This window comes from Myotis daubentonii, chromosome 15, assembly GCF_963259705.1.
Source record: "Myotis daubentonii chromosome 15, mMyoDau2.1, whole genome shotgun sequence".
Classification (NCBI taxonomy): domain Eukaryota; kingdom Metazoa; phylum Chordata; class Mammalia; order Chiroptera; family Vespertilionidae; genus Myotis; species Myotis daubentonii.
In genome coordinates, this window is record NC_081854.1 from 45,509,558 (window position 1) to 45,530,507 (window position 20,950).

The 20,950-nt window shown below is 50.6% G+C and overlaps 1 protein-coding gene and 1 non-coding gene across 2 annotated transcripts in view; one reads left to right on the top strand and one right to left on the bottom strand.

The window, feature by feature from the left end:
• Nucleotides 1-3,137: 3,137 nt before the first annotated feature.
• Nucleotides 3,138-20,950, bottom strand: part of CDH3 (cadherin 3) — a 44,574-nt gene continuing 26,761 nt past the window's right edge. Inside the window, exons 7-16 of the mRNA XM_059667663.1 lie at nt 19,516-19,688; nt 17,999-18,127; nt 17,089-17,274; nt 15,765-16,006; nt 14,660-14,805; nt 13,492-13,716; nt 7,260-7,469; nt 6,485-6,615; nt 5,985-6,131; nt 3,138-3,998 (exon numbers count right to left, since the gene is read on the bottom strand). Of these exons, the coding sequence (XP_059523646.1) occupies nt 3,789-3,998; nt 5,985-6,131; nt 6,485-6,615; nt 7,260-7,469; nt 13,492-13,716; nt 14,660-14,805; nt 15,765-16,006; nt 17,089-17,274; nt 17,999-18,127; nt 19,516-19,688 (1,799 nt within the window). The 3' untranslated portion in view covers nt 3,138-3,788. The remainder of the gene's footprint in view (nt 3,999-5,984; nt 6,132-6,484; nt 6,616-7,259; nt 7,470-13,491; nt 13,717-14,659; nt 14,806-15,764; nt 16,007-17,088; nt 17,275-17,998; nt 18,128-19,515; nt 19,689-20,950) is intronic.
• Nucleotides 14,314-14,420, top strand: LOC132217733 (U6 spliceosomal RNA). The gene has a single exon (XR_009448991.1). It is a non-coding gene; the product is annotated as a U6 spliceosomal RNA (small nuclear RNA).

A 20,950-nucleotide genomic window follows, 5' to 3' on the forward strand; every position in this document is an offset into this window, starting at 1 on the left:
GTGAAGGGCACCGCCTAGAATTGAGCGCTGCTGCCGCCACCGCCATCGTCACCAGTGTCCAAGGCAGTTCCTGGCACACAGCTGACTGCTGGACCTGGGGTGTGGCAGCCACTGTGACTGCTTTGCCCTGGGGCTCCTTCCCTTCCAGCAGACCTCTCCCTTCCTTGCCAAGGTGGGAGGCTCACCAGCCACCCTGTGGTTCAGGTGGATGGTGCCCTCTGCTGGGCGTGAGGGGAAGGGCCTGCGGGGAATGTCTGGCTTAGGGTGGGAAGGGCAGTCTCCACCCCAAGTGTGAGTGTGGAGCAGTGATAACTACAACACTTACGCAGCGCTTGTATGCCAGGCACCTTCTAAGCACTTTACGGATATGAACTCCTTTTCCCCCTCCATTTTCCAGATGAGAAAAGTGAGGCACAGAGAGGTACAGTGATTTGTCTAAGAAGTTGTCCTGCCTGGAAGTGCCGGGATTCGAACTGTGCCCTGAATCACACCTCCTTGGTGGATTGTTTCAGTGGGAGGTAGGCTCTGCCTTCAGCCCAAAGGAGCTGGCCCCATGGAGTTCCATTGAGTCTGGAACTGGACATGGAGGGTGTGGGGCTGTCAAAGGGGCTTCCCAGGGTGACTGACCTCTTTGGTACAAAAAAAAAAAAAGTGCCGTTAGTCAGCCACAAGGGAAAAGGCATGGTGAGAGTGAGGCCTGGGCTCAGCCCACCTCTGCCCTGCTAGAGGGGTCTTGGGGAATGCCCACTTTTGGCACCTCTATCTTTCGCCACCTGAAAAATGACAGGGGTAGCCTGGAGGCAGTTTTCAAAATGCTATGGATTGGGGGGCTCTTAAGGAGCAATATTGAGAGGATGAGGCTAAGGAGTGGGTCTCTGAGCACCCCAACTCCTTCTTCCAACTAAGTCACTTTATCTTTTTTTGTTGAACTTGGGTTAAAAGTCTGTGGGATGGAGATGGGGGTGGAGGGGGGATCATTTAATAGAATGAGCCTGAGGGGTCCTTTCAGCACCAAGTCATCAGCCCAGACTGAACCCTCCATTCAGAATCAGGCAGCTTTGATCCCAACCAGGACCACGGTCTCTCCCACACCCAACCCTCCCTGGCTGGTGGAAGACTAGTTTTGAAGCATCTGCAGAGATGGATGCTCCAGGGAGTTTAACAGTGTTCAAGGCAAAAAATAGAATCAGTCATGTCCATGGATGGTGGCTAGATTAAGTAAATGCTAACGTATCTAAACTGAATGCATTAGAGACAATAAGGCAGCCTGCTTGTATGCCCTGTTAGGATAAGACAGATTGCAAAATGCCTATGTAAGGCATAGGGAGAAAGACTGGAAGGATGCACACCCAACTGGTGAACCACAAAAATGTGAATAATTAATACTCAAGAGATAGAAAATCAAACAATCAGGTGGCCACTGGTAGATGGTCGCCCTGGTTCCAGTTGGCACCCACTCTGAGTGGTTAGCCCTGGTGACTTATGTTGGCTTATTACAGGCCCCAAAGACCAGTCCCAAGATCCCGTTTTGCAGATAAGAAGCAGGCCCGGGGTGCGAGTGACCTCAGGGCCATTCCCATCGCAGAGCCCAGGGTTAGTCCTTCCAAGTCACCGAGGCTGGTGACTGGTTCCACCACTCGGGGAATCCAGATCCACCCAGAGCCCAGGCGTGGCTGGGAAAGGCCGCTTTTCCTCCTCGACCCCCTCCATCCATCTCAGGGGAAGGAAGGCCAGCCCAAACCGTGGCTGTTTGGTTTTATGATTAGTCTCCACTAAAGATAGGGTTTCAGGCTTTATTCAAGCTTCCCTGAGAAGAGTTTAAGATAAGGGGCAGCAGGTGTTTGCTGGCTGAGATACCTAATCCTCCCAAACCACCTTATCAGCCAAAGCAGCAGGGCCCCAGTGGAGGGGAATCTGAGGCCGTAGGAGCCAGAGGCAGCAGCTCGGGGGAGAGACAGGAAGCGGCCTTGACTGTGGGCTACGGTGCTAAGGACCAAGGGCGGGTGAGGTTTCTTACCTTACTTCTCTTTTCACTTCCCCATCCCGGGCCTGGGTCTGAGGCTTCCGGTCACCCTCAGCCTCGTCCTTCGGAGCCTCAGTCTTAACCTTGCGCCTGCATCAGAACCACCGGGAAGGCTTGTTAAAGCAGGCACCAGGGTCCTGCCTGCAGTTTGATTCTGCAGGTGACGTGGCTGCTGGTGGCCCAGGGACTGCACTTGGAGGACCTGCTTTCCAGAGGGTCACTCTTGTGGGAAGGAAACGTTTATTTCAACGTCAGCCATCTTTTCAGCTTCACTTCAGATTCTATCCTGTCGGTTCATTGCAAAGAAAACACCGAAATTTTCCTTGAACCAAGGCCCACGTGCATGGTTCTCTGCCTGCTGCCTCTTCGGCCCTATCCCTGCAGCCGTGGCCGGGCGCTGTCGGGAGTGTTCGATTTCGCTGACATGCAGAGTGAGCTGTCTGTCTGTCTGGCTTGATTTTGATGACGATCAGGCGTCATTTAAAAGAAATACAATAAGGCTCTTCTCCAAAGGGGGGAAATCCCCTCGGGGGGTGACTGCAAGGATGGGTTTAAAGGAAATCATTGAAGCGAACTGCTGTCCGGGCCTAATAAGGGACTAACTGGTAGTCGTTACCAGTGAACACAAAGCACCTTGTGCCACACGTGAATTCACGTACCCTCCACAGGACCACCTCGTTTTATGCATGAAACCTCTGAGGCAGGTAGAGGTTAAGAGAGGCTGGGAAGTAGCACAGCTGCCCCCAACCCCAACCCGTCTCCCAACACAGCCCGTGGCAGAGGAAATCACGCGGTACATACGCCCCGGAAGAAATGACGTCCCGGGCAGCCCTGGTGGGGCTCGGCTCAGGGGTCAGGAGGTTCACTGGTTCTCTCACAGACGGGAGACTGAGTCCACAGGGAGGAAAGCAGGTCCGTCCCCACCTGGGCCTGTAAAGGGATCCTGAGTTTCCTCTACCAAGTGGGGAAGCTGTGGCGAAGCCGGCGGGGTGAGCGCTCACTCCCCTCCCACAACTCTGAAGTCTGAAAACCATTGAATTTTACACTTCAGTGGGTGAATGGTATGGTATGTGAATCAATAAAACCACTTAAAAAAGGAGTTCACTCCCCTGACACCTCTGGGAAAGTTCCTTTAATAAAAAAGTTCTAGTACATTTACCCGATTGTCATCACCCTTCGTCTACAGCACTCCACGGGGAAAATAAAAATAAAGGACAACCTAGACACGCTCAGTATAAAAACGCAGCAATCCGTTCAGATTAGGAGGCCTCGGGCCTGGAGAGCAAAGAGAAATGTGTGAGGCCGAGAGCCCAGCAGCTCTGGGCTGGGCTCTGAAGGCTCCAGGGGACCGCTGAGGACCCGCCTCTAACTTTTTGAAAATAGCATTAAAAAAATAAAACAACAAAAAAACCCCCGGGCTGTTAAAAGTGGCCTCTTCCTAAGGGGAAAGGTCCATTCCAGAGAGAACAGTATCTTGGGGCGTCAGGACACAGGGCTGAGCATTTCACAGCAGGGAAGAGACTCCCGAAAATTCAGCCTCCAAGGCACCCAGCCCGAGGCTGCGAGGTTTCAGTGCTGAAGTCCAAGGGCCCATGTTTGAAGGGCTGAGACCCAACCCATCTGCTGTCAGACTCGAGACCTCTTCCCTCCAAGTTGCTAAGGCCACTTCTCAACAGCTCAGAGTCCTGGGCTGAGGGGGGACTGGGCCCCTTTGCAGATGCAGCTGAGCCCGACGTGCAGCCCTGGGCCCTGCTGGCCCGGAGGCCTAGTCATCCTGGCCAGCCCCGTACATGTCTGCCAGCTTCTTGAAGCGGCTGCCCCATTCGTTCAGATAGTCATAGTCTTGGTCCTGGTCAGAGGCCGAGGAGGTGAGGGAGCTCAGCGAGGGGGCCTCAGAGCCGCAGCCCTCGTAGTCGAACACCAACAGGGAGTCGTAGGGCGGGGCTGTGGGGTCCGTGTTGGCCGCCTTCAGGTTCTGTAGCGACAGAGAGCAGGTGGTTAAGAGCCGCGGGATCCCACACTTGGCAGCTGCGAGGACTCAGGCAAGTTGGCTCACTGGGCTGAGCCTGCATTTCCTCACTTGCGAAGCCACTTCTCCCCTCCCTTGAGGTTTTGAAGGTTGACATGAAATCATGCAATGAGCTCAGCACGGGGCCCGGCATACAGCAAGTGCTCAGCGCGACAGGCCAGCACGGTGAAGGGCCGGGACTCCGACCTCAGAGGGCTTAAGCCAGAACTCAGACTTCGCACACTATCATGTGACGTAGGGCAAGTCCTTTAACCCCTCTATGCTGCTTTTTTCTCATCTCTGAGATGGGGAGACTTCACATAGTTTTAGAGGAGTAAATGAATACATGTAAAGTGCTTACGGAATAGAACCTGGCATAACAGCGGAACACTATTTCCTTATCTGTAAAACGAGGAAGATGATGGGATTCCTACCCTGCAGAGTTGCCATAGGGGTTGAATGAGACACTATTTGCAAACTGTCCAATCCCCAGAGACACTCCAGAAACTGACTTCATCTAAGGAAAAAGCTGCAGGTATTTAGCTCCACGGTGTCTTCTCAAACCCACCACTCCAGGTACTTTCCCCGGATGCTTTTGTTTTAGCACGGCCCTCAAATACGCTCAGGCTACTTCCGGAAAGCAAGAAGTGTAGCTGCCTTTTATGCAGAAGAGCAGACTGAGCCAGGAGGGGTCAAAAGCCAGGGTGAGGTATCCTGGCTGCCCCTGAGCCCTTTGCCCACTGCTACTTCCTTGCACTCCCCAATCCATGCACCCACCCACCCACCCATCCATCCATCCACCCTTCCTATTAAAAACCTCCACTTACTGATTGTTACTGAGGTACCAGGCTCATATCATCTACCTCCTGTGTACCTAGTTCAGTGGTTCTTACAACCCTGGGAGCCAAAAATATCAGAGCCCATAAAAACAGATGCCCGTGTCCCTGGCATTGATATTTTTCAAGATTCTTCAAATGTGTGACTAGAGTTAAGAACACTGGAGGCACGCAGCTACTAGCCACAATCGCTAGCATTACCTAATGCAGTGGTCGGCAAACTGCGCTCACGAGCCACATGCGGCTCTTTGGCCCCTTGAGTGTGGCTCTTCCATAAAATACCGACTTCTGCGCATGGGCCACGAAGTTTCAATCGCACTGTACATGCGCGCCCGCACGTGGTATTTTGTGGAAGAGCCACACTCAAGGGGCCACGGAGCCGCCTGTGGCTCGCCAGCTGCAGTTTGCCGACCACTGACCTAACACATGGGAGGTGCCGCTCAGTGGTTCCCAAACTTAAATTACCTGGGAGTCTTTAAAACATTCCAACGCCCAGGTATGATCCAGGGCAATTAAATCACAATCTTGGGTGCAGGGGGGTGGGGTGAGTCCAAGGCATCAGTTTTTGACGTCCCCAGGAGATTGCAATGGGAGGGCAGCTTGGGAGGCACCGTGCTAGCCCTGTTCCAGGTGCTTATGCATCCAATCCTTAAAGCGGCCTGTAACACAGGTCCCAACCGACTCCACACCAGGACCACCTGGCACTTTCAGAAATCCAAACCCAGGTTCTCTGGCTCCAGATTTTTCCTAACAACCACTATACAGGGTGGGGCAAAAGTAGGTTTACAGTTGTTCATATGGAAAATAATACAATAACGAATAAATAAGAATAAACTGTTTTGTGTACTCAAAACCGCACACCCACTTCTGCCCCACCCTGTATTTGTTGCATAAATGAGTAAATGATTCCTAATCCATTCCTTACCACTCTGCAAGCTAGGGTTTCACAAAGCAGGAGACAGAAGCACAGACGTTACTCAAAGGTGCCAGAGGTCACACGACTGGTTGGTGGTGAAGTCAGGATTTGAACCAAGAGCCAAGACTCTGGCCCATGCTCTTTCCCCTGTGCCACTGGAGCCTGAGTACAGGGCTGCCCTAGGCTGGCCCCCATGCTCACCTCGGTGATGAAGTTGCCGATTTCATCGGGGTTGGCTGGCCGCTGGCGGTACATGGGCGTGGGGATAAAGGCTGGCGCCACATCGTTGCGGAGAACCACCTTGGGCCGGGCCTCCAGACCCCGGTGGAGTTGGGTGATGTCATAGTCCTTTGAGAAGGGAGAGCATGAGATTGAGAAGGACTCCCCTGCTCCCCCACCATCTACATCTCACCCCACTTCACTCCCAGTTGGATGTTCTGGTTCATGGGTAGGTCTGAGAAGACAGAAACGTCTATGATTTCTGAAAGCCACATCCAGGCTGAAGGTCACCTTATTTGGGGCCAAAGAGACCACAGCAATGGACCAGACAGAGCAGGCTAATTTGTAAGTTGATAATTTTGTATGGCCCGAGATGTTATGTTAGGCCAGGGTCTGGTCAATGTAGCTAAGTAACATGGTTAGTTGGTTGACTTGACCACCCCTGCCAGTGGCCCCACACCCCAGGTCTCCCAATGCCCTACCTGGTCCTCCTCGCCACCCCCCTCTTCGCCGTAGTAGAAGACGTTGTCACGGGTGTCGTCTTCTGGGAGCAGAAGGGGTTCCTTGACCTTCTGCTTCTTTCTCACCAGCAAGAGGAGCAGTACCAGGAGGACTGAAAGGGTAGGGAAGTGTGAATATTCACCGTCCCCCACGACCACACAGGACCCCCGGACTCTCAGAGCCCCATCTAGTTTTAGATCCCTCCACCACGCAGTAGCCAGAGCGTAACACACTTCAATCACTCCCTTGCACCTAGGAACACCTGTAACTCATCGAGGTGTACAGGATCTGGCCCTGGCCTGTTCCCATCCCTCCCTCTCCCCCACCCAGGTCTAGTCACAGTGGCCTCCTCGGAGCTCCTTAAATATACCCAGCGGGTCCCCCACTTCAGAAAAGCCTCCGGGCTTTTCCCTTGCCTGGAACACTCTCTATGCACATGCAAGGCTCTCACCCTTCATGTCTCAGCTCAGTGTCGCCTCCTCCTGGCAGCACTGTGACTTCATCCCCATCTACAATTCTACATCATTTATTGTCAGTCTTCCCTTATTAACGGTCCTGGTCTTAGGGAAATTCTCCTTTGTAGGGATGGGACTCTTCTAGCTGATGTTCCTTTTCCACTGACTGAATGACACTCCTGGAATTCGGAGTTTAAGGAAGAGATGGGCAATGCTGGTGGCCCTTGGTCCCAGAAGTTCAGTGTAGAATCAGGTTTTCTAACTACCCCATCCTTAGAGGGGAAAGGGCACTGGTACTCACACAGCAGAGCCAGGACGGCCCCCAGGATGGGGAGCAGGAGGAAGCCCCCCTTCCAGGGTATGGGGCAGGTCTCCACGTGGCCGTGGCAGTCGCACACGGTGGCCTTGATCACTGCCAGCTGTTGCTTGTTGCCACGGTCAGACAGAGAAAGGTGCACATCGTATGTGTCTTGCTTTAGGAACTTCTTCAGCGACAAGGCCACTGTGTCTCCTGGAGGGGACAGATAATTTATTCACCTCGGGAAACCATAAATGGAACAGAGCGTATCACAGTGGAGGTTTGAGGCAACAGCCTCTACACCTGGGTGACAAAGGAAAGTATCCGAAAAGCACACTTTGATCAAGTGTTAAAAACTGGTAGTTGGCCCTGGCCAGCAGAGCTCAGCTGGGTGTCATCTCGTGGACCAAAAGGTTGCTGGTTCAGTTCCTGGTCAAGGCACATGCCTGGGTTGTGGGTTCCATCTCCCATGGGGGGCGTGCAGGAGGCAGCCAGTCAATATTTCGGATGTTCGCTCTCGTATGGAAGTTTCTCTCTCTTTCTCTCTCTCGCGCGCCCTCTCTCTCTCTCTGAAAATCAATAAAATATCTTTTAAAAATTTTTTTATATATGGCCGAAGCCAAATTCACCATCATGGTAAGGATTATTGGGGCAGAAAAAAAAACAACTTACATTAAAAACACACACACAATAATCACAGTATTTTTAAAATATGATGTTTCTTAAAAGTCTGGTCATGCAGAGCCAGTAATTTCTTAGCACCATTAGCTGCTAGACCAGCGGTTGCCAACCGGTAGTCCGAGGTGGTCTGTGAGGTCCGAAAGGTTGGCGACCGCTGTAGACTGTTTTTTGCCTCAAAAATAACACTGTTCTTCCTAGGACAGTGATGGCGAACCTTTTGAGCTCGGCGTGTCAGCATTTTGAAAACCCTAACTTAACTCTGGTGCTGTGTCACATCTAGAAATTTTTTTATATTTGCAACCATAGTAAAACAAAGGCTTATATTTTTGATATTTATTTTACATATTTAAATGCCATTTAACAAAGAAAAATCAACCAAAAAATGAGTTCGCGTGTCACCTCTGACACGCGTGTCATAGGTTCGCCATCACTGTCCTAGGAGATAGCTAACCTCATGATTTCTTTCATCATCACCTGAGGATATTTTTAAAACTGATTTTTAGAGAGAGAGGAAGAAAGAGAGAAACATCGACATGAAAAACATTGTCGGGTTGCCTCTGTATGCAGCTCGATCGGGGACTGAACATACAACCTAGGTATGTGCCCTGACTTGGAATTAAACCCATAACCTTTTGGTGTACGGCAGCGGTTCTCAACCTGAGGGTCGAGACCCCTTTGGCGGTCGAACGACCCTTTCACAGGGGTCGCCTAAGGCCATCCTGCATATCAGATATTTACATTACGCTTCATAACAGTAGCAACATGACAGTTATGAAGTAGCAACGAAAATAATTCTATGGTTGGATCACAACATGAGGAACTGTATTTAAAGGGCCAGAAGGTTGAGAACCACTGGTGTACGCGATGGTGCTCCAACCAACTGAGCCACCTGGCCAGGCTAACCTAATATTTTAATAGTCCTGTTAACTGGCCACTGTTTTCCTATTTGAAAATTCACTACCATTCACTACTGCAGCATTTTGCTCTTGCAAATAGTAAATACAATGTTTACACCTCAACTGCATGATAGCATTTCAATATCCTAAGCACTGATATTGTGAGCATCAATTATTAATAAATTCAAATGCACACGACTTGGTGACATAACATGTTGTTAAGCAGGTCAGAGAGGACGCTAACCTGTGTTACGACTGCACACAAGTCGGGGTTGCTGGAAATGAGGCTGCAATGGGCACTGAGCTAACTGGCCTTCAAAAGCTCAAGGTGGGTGGCGGGCTAACCACAGGCAGAAGCTGAGCTCGGTGCAGCCTGCACAGGGGGCATTATTCTGGGGAGACGGTGGGGCAATCCTAGAGTGGGGAGAGGGGCTATGTTTGCAGGTGAGAAAGACAGTCAGGGGCATCTCTGAAAAAAGACCTTCCGTTTAGAGGCAAGGTTCTCAGGCAGAGAGCTACTTAAGCTTGCATGGGACTATTTTTCATCATGCAGGACTTCCCCAAGCATGGCAGATCCTCACCACTCAATGCCACAGTATTTCCCAATCCCTGGGACAATAAGAAACAGCCCCACATTTCCAGCTCACCTGCCCTCAGGGGTGCTGGCCTATGCCAGCAGTGACCTCGAGCCATTTTCAGTTCAAGGCCTCTGTACATTCACTGGGCCCCTCTTAGTGAAAAGCCCAGAAGGGAGCATTCACCCCGTGCCACCGGCAGGGCGAGTTCTGCAGGCTGAATGTCTGGTCTGCCGTGTAGAGGCCAATGTGGGGTATTTCACAAACACCTCTGTCACCATGCTGTTCCCAGGCACCGGAGGGCCGATTTCTCAGTTGGTGGTGGTGGCGGTGCTGGTGGCCGTGGTGATTAAATTGACACGTACTATGTACCAAATCCTACTCTAATCTTCACCATAGCTTGGGGGCAGGTACTGCTATCCCTCTTGTACAAATGCAGGAACTGAAGTTAGGGAGATCAAGTAACCAGCTCGAGGTCACACTGGGTCAAGTTTGAATTAATTCCCCTGACGACACGGACAAGATCGGGTCAAAAAACTAAATTAAACCCAAGAACCAGATATCAATACTGTTATCAGGTGCTGGTCCCATTGGGCTTTGGCCATAACGCTCACACGTGACAGAGGCAGAGCTGACTTGTTGGGAAGCCGCAGTGGTGAAAAGGGCCGTGGGCATCTACCAAGCACTGACGTGCCAGACACAACCTTTCCATGTGATCACTCACCCCCCATCGTAACTGGAGAAGCAGGTGCAGTTACTGGCCCCATTTTATAGACAGGGGAATCGAGGAACAGTGAGGCTCGGCAACTTGCCCACAATCACAAAGCTAGTAAATGAAGGAGTCAGGTCTGGGACCAAGGCCTTGTGGCTCCAGAGTCCACTCTCTCTGAAAAACATGATCAGGGAGGGAAAAATGTCTTCTAGGCCACAAGGGGGTGACAGGAGACCAATCTGGGCTGCCTGAAGGAAAGGTGCTGGATAGAAACACCCAAATCACAGGAATCACAAAAATGAGCCAATGCGGGTGTCGGAAGCAGGTGGGAAGTCCTTTCCGCACTGGGATCAGCAGCAGTAATGGACACTGGGCATCTGGTTTCACTGCAGCAGAAGGCAGAGCCTGATTGTACTAGTTCCCAGATGCCGGAGGACCGATTTCTCTCCTGGGGGGACTTGGCCCCAAGAGGAAGAGGAGAACTTTTTTTAAAATATACTTTTTTTCTTGATTTCAGAGAGGAGGGGAGAGGGAGAGAGAGACAGAAACAACAACGATGAGAAAGAATCATTGACCGGCTGCCTCCTGCATACCCCACAAGACTGGGGATCGAGCCCACAACCTGGGCATGTGCCCTGACCGGGAATCAGATCGTGACTGCCTGGTTCTTAGGTCAACGCTCAATCGCTGAGCCATGCTGGCCAGGCAAGAAGAGAAGATTTTTTTTTTTTTTTTTTAAGAGATAGATCAGAGAGAGAGGAAGAGAGAGCGCTTTTTTAAAAAATATATTTTATTGATTTTTCACAGAGAGGAAGGGAGAGGGATAGAGAGTTAGAAACATCAATGAGAGAGAAACATTGATCAGCTGCTTCCTGCACACTCCCTACTGGGGATGTGCCCGCAACCAAGGTACATGCCCTTGACCGGAATCGAACCTGGAACCCTTGAATCCGCAGGCCAACGCTCTATCCACTGAGCCAAACCGGTCAGGGCAAGAAGAGAAGATTTTAAAGGAGAGTGATGCAGACCCTGGCCAGGAAGCTCAATTGGTTGTGTTGTTTCATACACCAAAAAGTTGCCGGTTTGATTCGGGGTCAAGGTACATACCCAAGTTTCGGGTTTAATCCCTGATCAGGGTGCATATGGGAGGCAAACGATCAATGTTTCTCTCTCACATTGATGTCTCTCTCCCTCTCCCCTTTCCTTTTCCCTCTCCCTAAAAAAATAAGTAAATAAAAACATATTTTTAAAAATACTGCAACCTTTAAAAAAAACAAAGTGATGCAATGCTTCTCCAGGGACCTACTGGCACTTACTGGATCTGCTTCTCTCATGCACCCGGGTGCCGGGAGCCGGTCCATCCTTGCTGTTTCAAGGGACCTGGCATATATGGCATACGGTTCTTAATATGTTTGCTCCCCTTCTTGGCGCTGTGTTTTAACCAAGGTCACCTCTCAGAGAAAGGTTGAATCCCCAGGTAGGGATTTTCCCCTGAAGTTAGGGAGGGAATAAAACCCCTCAACTAAGTGCCAGGCGGGTAATTAATCCCTTTAACTACAAACAATCATGCTTAAACTACATAATCTTTTCTCCCTGGAATGGAGATAAGAAACACCCTAACCTTTGTAATAGAGATTGATAGGATTGAATCAACTGGTATAAATACAGTTGTAACAAGACAGAAACACTCAGAACTTAGAACACAGAACTCATGAGACAGAATTTAGAACACAGAACTCAGAACACACAACTAAGGACACAGGGCTTGGAAGACAGGACCAAGAGAGACAGAGCCTAGGCACAGAACCTACACAGAACGTTCTCTAGAGACAGAAGAACTTCGCTGGCGAGAGCATGCCGGAGGATCCTGGACAGGGACTGGCCTCGGAGCCTGGAGGCGGAGCCTTGGCGAGAGAGCATGGCAAGGGATCCTGGACTGAACCTGACTGTGGAGATGGGCAGGAGAGCCTGACTAGAACCTGGTGACTGGACCTGGCTGGAGAACCTGTACAGAACCTGGCTGGAGATCCTAAGCAGAACCTCTCTGGAGATCCAGACCAGAACTTGGCTGGAGATCCGGGCTAGAGATCCTGGCTAGGCTGCTGATCAACTGAACGCTGTCTCCGTGTCATTCCTTCTTCGCCGACTCCATCTACGCCTTTGGGAACCCCTGGACCTGCTGGGGTTGGACCCCGGCACCCGGGGTCATCACCCATTTAATACTACTAAAGCCCCTCTCTAGGCCTGTGGCAAATAAAGTGCTACAGAAGGCCGAGAAGCTACAGGGGTATCGGAAAGAGAAAGGACAGAGGCAGGTGGGAGCAGGGTTGGGGGCCAGGGACTCTGGCTTCAATCTTTATTGCTCACTCACTCTGTGCCCATGGGCATGCTATTTAACCTCTCTGAGTCTCACTCTCACCTGTAAATAGGGAGAAAAAATACTGACCACAGAGGTGGCAGAAATATTAAATAAGGGAAAAAGGAAAAGCATCTTGCACATCGCCAAGGTTCAATAAACGGGAGGCAGCAGAGTATTAGGGTAAATCCGACTGCCTGGATTCAAACCCTGGTGCCATCAATTTCTAGCCATAGAGCCTCAAGCAAGGTCAGCCCTGGTCTGTAAGCCTTGGTCTCTGCATCTGTAAAATGGGTGTGCACACGTGTGTATGTAAGGATTTAAAAAATCGAATCTACGGCCGAAACCGGTTTGGCTCAGTGGATAGAGCGTCGGCCTGCGGACTGAAAGGTCTCGGGTTCAATTCCGGTCAAGGGCATGTACCTGGGTTGCGGGCACATCCCCGGTGGGGGATGTGCAGGAGGCAGCTGGTCGATGTTTCTCTCTCATCGATGTTTCTGACTCTCTATCTCTCTCCCTTCCTCTCTGTAAAAAATCAATAAAATATATTTTAAAAAATAAATAAATAAATAAAAATAAAATCGAATCTACGTAAAGCATCGGAAGTGGTGTTTAGCACCAAGTAAGCACGCTCAGTGCACTTTACTGTTATCATGGCGTTGGGACCCTGACTCACGTGACAGTCACACCCCCTCTCTCTGGGCTTGTTTTTCCATTTACACAGGACGGCAGTTGGGCTAGAATGGTATTTAACACGTTAGGCGCCCAGCCTGCTTTGTCTTCTGCATGGAAAGTATAGTGTCAGTCATCGGTGACTGACTGGGCGCTTAACGTGTTAAGGCTCTTATGGAATCCCACAGGCTCCCGATAGGTAAACCATTAGCCTTGGATTGATGTCCTCGAGACCATGACCTCTGTGGCCCACAAGATACTCAGTGGGCGTGTGTGTGGGGTCCTGGTGTGGGGCAAACCCACCCAGCAGCGCTGGCACCCGCCTGCCACCATCACTCATTACCTTTCTCATTGACCTTTGCCGTCCAGTAGATGTCCGAGTCCTGTGTGAGCTGGGCCTTGAAAGGGGAGGCGTGTGGGGACAGGTCCTTGTCCGTGATGTTCAGCACCTGGGGCACAGGGCTTTGGTTGCAGATGGTGATCTGACGGGGCTCAGGGACAGGCCCGTGGTCGTTGACGTCCACCAGTGTTAGCAGGAGGGTCCCCGTGCCAGTGGCGGGAGGGCTCCCTGTGCATAATGACACGTACGATCCTTCTCAACATCTGCCCTTGATTGGGTTGATGAATCAATGTTAAGCTCCCCTATGACCCAGTCAGCCTCAGGGAGGGTCCTGTCACTGCCTGGCTGTAGCCTCTGAAGACCCTCCAAACACTAACTTCACTATAGATCAAACCAGTGATGGCAGATACAAGGCAAAGAGCCAGCATTCTCGTTTATGTGTCCACAGCAGATATTACTAACTGACCAGAGCATAGAATTGCAGCCACTTCATCCAGACAGCCACTAGCATTCTGTCACAAAGCACTACTGGCCACCTCTGGGCTAATGCAGCTTCCCTTCACAGACCTCTCACCTGCCTCCAGGCCTCCATTCACTCACCATGTGTCAAACAGAGATGACAATCACATCACAACCCCCACCCTGCCATAGTGTGACATCACTAATCAAGCATGGCACTTCCAGGCACATCCAGGGGACACGGACAGGCTAATTCAGGGCTTAGTGAACCCCTAACTTAGGCTTCGAAATATCTCCTAACTCAGGTTTTAGGAAATCAGAACCATAGCCAGCCGCCCAAGGACCAGTGTTTAAAACACTCCTCTGGTGCTCACTTTGGCAGCACATATACTAAAATTGGAACGATACAGAGAAGATTAGCATGGCCCCTGCGCAGGGGTGACACGCAAATTCGTGAAGCCTTCCATATTTTTTGAGCGGGGGGTGGGGATAAGGACACATATGTAGTATCTTAATCAATAAAAAATATATTAAAACAAAACAAAACACTCCTCTGAAGGACCCCTTCGAACCCTCCAGATTGGATTGCTAACACTCCCCTACACACACACACACACACACACCCCTACTCCCCCTACGGAGGGGACATGCTGTGTTACGTGACCTGGGAACCAAAAGTGCCCATGAGGAGGGGCTGGGAGGAAGCTCTCACCATCGTCCGTGGCCAAGACCATGACTTCATAGATGTTGTTCCTCACAAACCGCTCGTCCTCGCGGTCCAGGACTCCCGCGGCAGTGACCTGCCCACTGTCCGGGTCCATCGCCAGCCACCCTGCTGGGTCTCTCAGGATGTGGTAGCTGGAGCGGAAAAGTCAAGAAGAGTCACACACCGAATACTCAGAATTCTGGCGCCATTATTCAAAGCTTCCTCATGCCAACTAGCGGATGGTGTCCTGGGACGCAGGGCTCCTGAGCAGGATCACGTGGAGAGCATCTTACCCTAAATGGGAGCCTGAGCAGCAGGTGGGGGGCCAGCACGGATATGTGAGAAGGAGCAGGAACACCTGCCCCCTAAACCCCAGCCCAGAGTCTTTAGCCTTGGGGAGGGTGGGAAGGGGAGCCAGGGGACATGTTCAAAATACTTCACAATCTTTACGGCAATAAGAACAAACACTGGCCATGATAAACAACCATCCAGAAGGTTCAAAATACTTAACAATCTTTAGGGCAATGACAACAAGTACTGGCCATAAATAAATAACTGTCCAAAAGGTTCAAAAGATTTCACAATCTTTACAGTAATAAGAATACTGGCCATAATAAACAACCGTCGAGAAGATTCAAAATATTTCACAATCTTTACAGTAATAAGAATACTGCCCGTAATAAACAACTGTCCAGAAGGTTCAAAATATTTCACATTTTTTAAAATATATTTTTTCATTGATTTCAGAGAGGAAGGAAGAGGGAGAGAGAAAAACATCAATGATGAGAGAGAATCATTGATTGGCTGCCTCCTGTACGCCCCACACTGGGGATCAAGCCCGCAACCCGGGCATGGGCCCCGACCAGGAATAGAACCATGACCTCCTGGTTCATAGGATGATGCTCAACCACTGAGCCATGCCCGTCGGGCAAAATATTTCACCATCTTTACGGCAATGAGAACAAACACTGGCCATAATAAACAACCATCCAGAAGGCTCAAAACATTCCACAACCTTTACGGCGATGAGAACAATCAGTGGCCATAATGAACAACGCCCAGCGCATTGTTCCAGCGCACCTGGAGGCACCCGAGCCCAGCCCCTGCATACCTGACCCTCTGGCTCCCCCTGTCCGGGTCCTGTGCAGTGTAGGTGCAGACAGGCTCCCCAGCAGAGATGTCCTCCAGGACCTCAACGACATTGGAGGGCGGGACGAACGCGGGGGCCTCATTCACATCCTCCACGTGGACCACTACGGTGGCTGTGGAGGTCGGGAGCTTCACTGCGAAGGTAGCCTCGTTGGTCACTTCAATGTACAGCGTGTGCTGGTTTTTGGCCTCGAAATCCAAGCCCTGAGAGGGAAGAAGGAGGATCTGAGCTGCCATTTTATGAGGAGGCCCCCTGCAGAGATGGGGTGTCAGAAGGAAGGGCCCACCACGCTGCCCCTTCCCTACCCAGAAAGCCACCTGCATTTCCTGAGTGGCATCTAGAGGGGCCTCTCAGACCACCCCACGGCCCCAAAGGCAACCGGACTGGTGAGCCCCAGAACTGGTTCCCAGTGGGGTGGTGCCGCCCCCTAGTAGGCACTGTAGACACTTGTGAAGGCATTTCTCTCTGTCGTAACGACTGGGGGTACCACTGGCATTTACAGGCTGAGGCAGGGACACAAAGAACTGTCCCATATCCATGTGACTAGACAACATTCCGCTGGACATTTGTGCATTCACGGGTGTGAAAAATCTGTTTACAATTGCAATCTAGAACATGTTTTACGTAAAAAACCCTTTTTGGTGTGGTTTTAATATAGACTGAATTTTCTAGGAATGGAACTTCTGAGGGGGAATTGTAATTTGATTTGTTCAGGCCTTTCCCAAGAGTTGTTTATTTGCTGTTCTGGGGAAAAACATTAATACCACTTGTGTTGTGAGCCGCCTGAATGAGCCAGTATTCACTACATTAGAATGATTCTACAGAGATACAAAAGAAATCAAAGAAAGATCAGTCCCATCTTCCTGAAGTATCAATTTTATTTACGTAGAAGATACCTAACTACTAAGTAATTCAGAATACCTTACTATCCAGTCACCTAGATATGGATGAAGCACAAAATTAGCAAGAATTCCAATAAGACAGAGACCCTCTGTGTGTGGACTGACTGAGGCCAGCCAATGGACTCTGGGAACTGAGCGGAGGGGCTCCACTGACCTGCTTCGATGCGATTTGGGCCCCTGGTTAAGATTTAGTATGAAGGAAGGAATTCCGCCACAGGAAAGGGATGGGGAAGTGCTGGAGGCCACTGGCCCGGTGCGCACTCTGATGAACGAATGGTCCAACGCACATGTCCCCAGGCAGGGATTACCTGCCTCCTTGTCCTGGAGGCTGCAGACCTGACTGTCCCAGGTGTGGCCCTCGTCTAAACCCCAAACGGACTCACCTTCTTGGTTGTCAGGATACCCTGGTTGCTCTCGGGGTGGGTGGCGATGGTAAAATGGTCCCCACTGTCACCTTCCAAGATGCGGTAGGTGGCACGCCATGCCGGTGAGTTGGGGGCGTCCAGATCAGTCACGGTCAGCCTCTGTACCTCACGGCCCACCGCGTTCTCAGGCACATGGGCCTCATACTGTCAGGGGGAAGCACAGTAGTCAGAGCAGAGACCAACACTCAGAGAGACTGTTCCATTCTTCTCCCGCTGTGAATCCTCCATCCAGCTCTAGGGCGCCTCATGCCTCTTGGCCTTTCTGGGGCCACCCGACTCAGTCACCAGGGTTTCGGGGCACACAGAGAGGCAGCATGCCCCGAGCGCCGGCCTCCCAGCTGCTGGGACAGACCACAGCCATCTCGGGCCTGCTTTCCCTATACCCAGGGGCCTGATACTCCAGGAATCTCACCGGTCTGGGTGCCCAACCCCCTCCAAGTGTGACCACCTATGTAGTTGAGATCGGGAAGGCATAAGTGCTCTGGGGCAGGGACCGGGATCTTTTTTGGAAGTTCTAGAACAGATGGTTCTGTCACTGGAATGTACACGCATTCACTGTGTGGGCAGGTAAATCAGAAGTTTTTTTATCATCGAAGATTTTCATATGGACTTATACACCAGGGGTTGTGTTACACAGATGATTTCATTGAAAACTCAGAACAATGCAGCAGGTGTTATCATGATCCCCGTTTCTCAGATGAGGAAATGCAGCACAGAGAGGTTAGGGAGTTTGCCTGAGGTCACACTGTTCGTCGGTGGTGGGGCTGGAACTGAAGCAACGTAAGCTGGTGCTGGAGTTGCATTAGAAAGGAAACCCCTCGTCCTTCATTGCTGATTCAGGAAGAGGGAGGGAAGGAAGGGGCGTTACCTTTTGGGGATCAAACACGGGAGCGTTGTCATTGGTGTCGAGGACCTCCACGATGGCCACTGCCGTGGTGGTGGAGCCTTCCCCGTCCAGGTCGGTAGCCTGGACGGTCAGTGTGTACTCAGGGACTTTCTGGGGAGGAGAGGAGAGTGGAGGCCACTGAGAGTGCATGCCAGGGACCAATTCCAACATGTCATAATTTCAAGAGTTTCATCAAAAGGTTGATGAGACTTGGGGACTCAACAGGGTTGAGTCACACATGTAAGTCACCTGTTGGAAATGGCTAAAGGCATTTTCCCAAACCTGAATAGGAAACTGATTGTGGCTGCCAGACAGTTAAAGGGCATCTTAATCTACATGTTATTGCTTCCTACTGGCCAAACACCTGTACAGCCGTAGGCTAATTCCCCCACTCTGACAATGGACTCTGTACCAAACCCTGACCCTTTGAAGTGTATGTCCCTGCCTTGCCTCAGGACAAGTTGTGTTAATAAAAAGCATTGGGTCCTGGGGAGGGAGAGAGCCTAAGACCTTAGACTTAAGATCTTAGAACTTGGGAGGGTTGGGGGGCAGGAGGTAGGGGGGTAAGAGATCAACTAAAGGACTTGTATGCATGCATATAAGCATAACCAATGGACATAAGACACTGGGTGATAGGGGAGGCTAGGGGACTGTCTAGGGCGGGGGGATAAAATGGATACATATGTAATACCCTTTGTTATACTTTAAGCAATAAAAAAAAAAAAAAAAGATCTTAGAACTTAGCTCCTTTAGCTAAGCTCCTCTGACCCCCAATGCCTTTCAAAATTATATCTTGTCTCCGGACTCTTTATTAGTCTCTGGACTCCCATGTCATCTACACACAGCCCCTTCTCCGGATTCCCGAACGCTTCTTAATGCTGGGACAAGATCCCCGGCAAGTGCAGCCTTGGGAGAATGCAGAGGGCGGCAGAATGTTTCTCCCTCTCAGTGTTCTCTTGACTCCTCAACCCACCTCCCGAAAGAACAGAAGCAAAGGGTGGAAGGAGAGGGAAACTGCCCAAACAGCATCCCTGGGCCTGTTGGGGGCTGAAGCCTGGGCACTGGCCCCTGACCCTGGGCAGATGCAGAATGAGAGCTCTGAGCAGGGATGTGGTCAAAGGAATTAATTAGGAAACAGGAGGCAACTCCAGTATCCAAGGAGCTAATTCTACTTTGTGGTCCACGGGGGACAGATCTGGGCCATGTGCATGCTAAGTGAGCCGTTCCGAGAGGAAATGAGAAAACCTACAGAAAATATCAAATGTCTGCATTTTATAGCTGCCTCCTCAGCCTCAACAAGATGGTTTGGCGGCATGCCATTGGCCCAATGAGCTGAGCGACGCCAGCATAGGAACGGAGCAGCAACCACTGCCAGCTGACGTGGGTCCCCACTACTTCACCGTGGGCTTTGGGAGCAGGGCCAGAGGCTTCTGCTCTGAGTGTCAGGCCCTGGCCTGGACAAACCTGGGTAGGCAGCACTTTTCCTAAGGGCCACTCACCTCCCGGTCCAGGCCACTGGAGATGACGCTGATGGTGCCTGTGCTCCGGTGGATGGTGAACATGTTAGGAGGGTCCTTTGGCTCTTGGCTGTGAATGGCGTAAGCAACCACCCCATTGTAGGTGTTGATGGCATCGTCCTCATCTGTGGCTGTCACCTGCATCACAGACGTACCTGGAGGGGAGAGTGAGCCCCCTTCCCGCTCAGCGGCTTAGACCCATATTCCTCTTTGTGACAGAGATCGCTAATTGGTGCCCATTTTCCATTCTCCCCTTCTCCTCCCTCCCTTCTTTCTTAGAGACATAATCCTCCACAGTCACTTGAGGCTGGGCACAGGCTTACCTGGAACAAAGACTATTTCCCATCCCTTCCTTATCTAGCTGTGACCACAACTCTAAATTCTGACAAATGGCATTTACAACTTTGGGGGACGTGTTTTTCCGAGTACGGGTTTATTCTTCCCACCCTTCCCCTTGTCCCAGGTGGAATGGCTGGAGCTCCAGCAGCAACCATGAGACAACCTTGGGAACCTCGCCAAAATAGCAGAGCAAGGAGACAGACGGAGTCTAGGTCTCCAACACTGGACAATACCATTCCAGACTGAACTGACCACTTGTAGGCTTCCTAAATATTAAGGGGGGGGAAGGGGGACCTTCCATCTTGTTTAAGGTACTTAGACTTTAGACTTAAGATCTTAGAACTTAGCTCCTTTAGCTAAGCTCCTCTGACCCCCAATGCCTTTCAAAATTATATCTTTCTTTTGTGTTTCTTTTGAGAGTTTCTGTTATTGGCAGTCTAACCAATTTATACTTCTCTGTATGTATTGTCTACAATTCGGAGAGGAAGGAAGAGGACCCCCCTCCCAGCGGGACCCGCTTTGAGAGCATTACTATGTACCTATTTTCCTGGTTTGCTGCTGGCCTCCCCGACCCTCTTCTCCAGCCCTGGGAATTGATTGTTCGCTCAGCATAAACCATGTTCCAGAACCTCCTAGCCCAGTGATGGCGAACCTTTTGAGCTCGGCGTGTCAGCATTTTGAAAAACCCTAACTTAATTCTGGTGCTATGTCACATATAGAAATTTTTTGATATCTGCAACCATAGTAAAACAAAGATTTATATTTTTGATATTATTTTATATATTTAAATGCCATTTAACAAAGAAAAATCAACCAAAAAAATGAGTTCGCGTGTCACCTCTGACACGCGTGTCATAGGTTTGCCATCACGGTCCTAGCCTCTACTGCTTTTCTGCAGCTGCCATTCACTGCAGAGCCCCTGGTAAGTGCTTCATATTACATAAGTGAGGTGTATTATCTCTAATCTTCAGAATCCTTTAAGGCTGATATTATTGCCATTTTTAGATGTGAGGATTGAGGCTCAGAGGTCAAGAACTTGCCCAGGATCACAGCAGGTAAAGAGGCGAAATCAAGATTC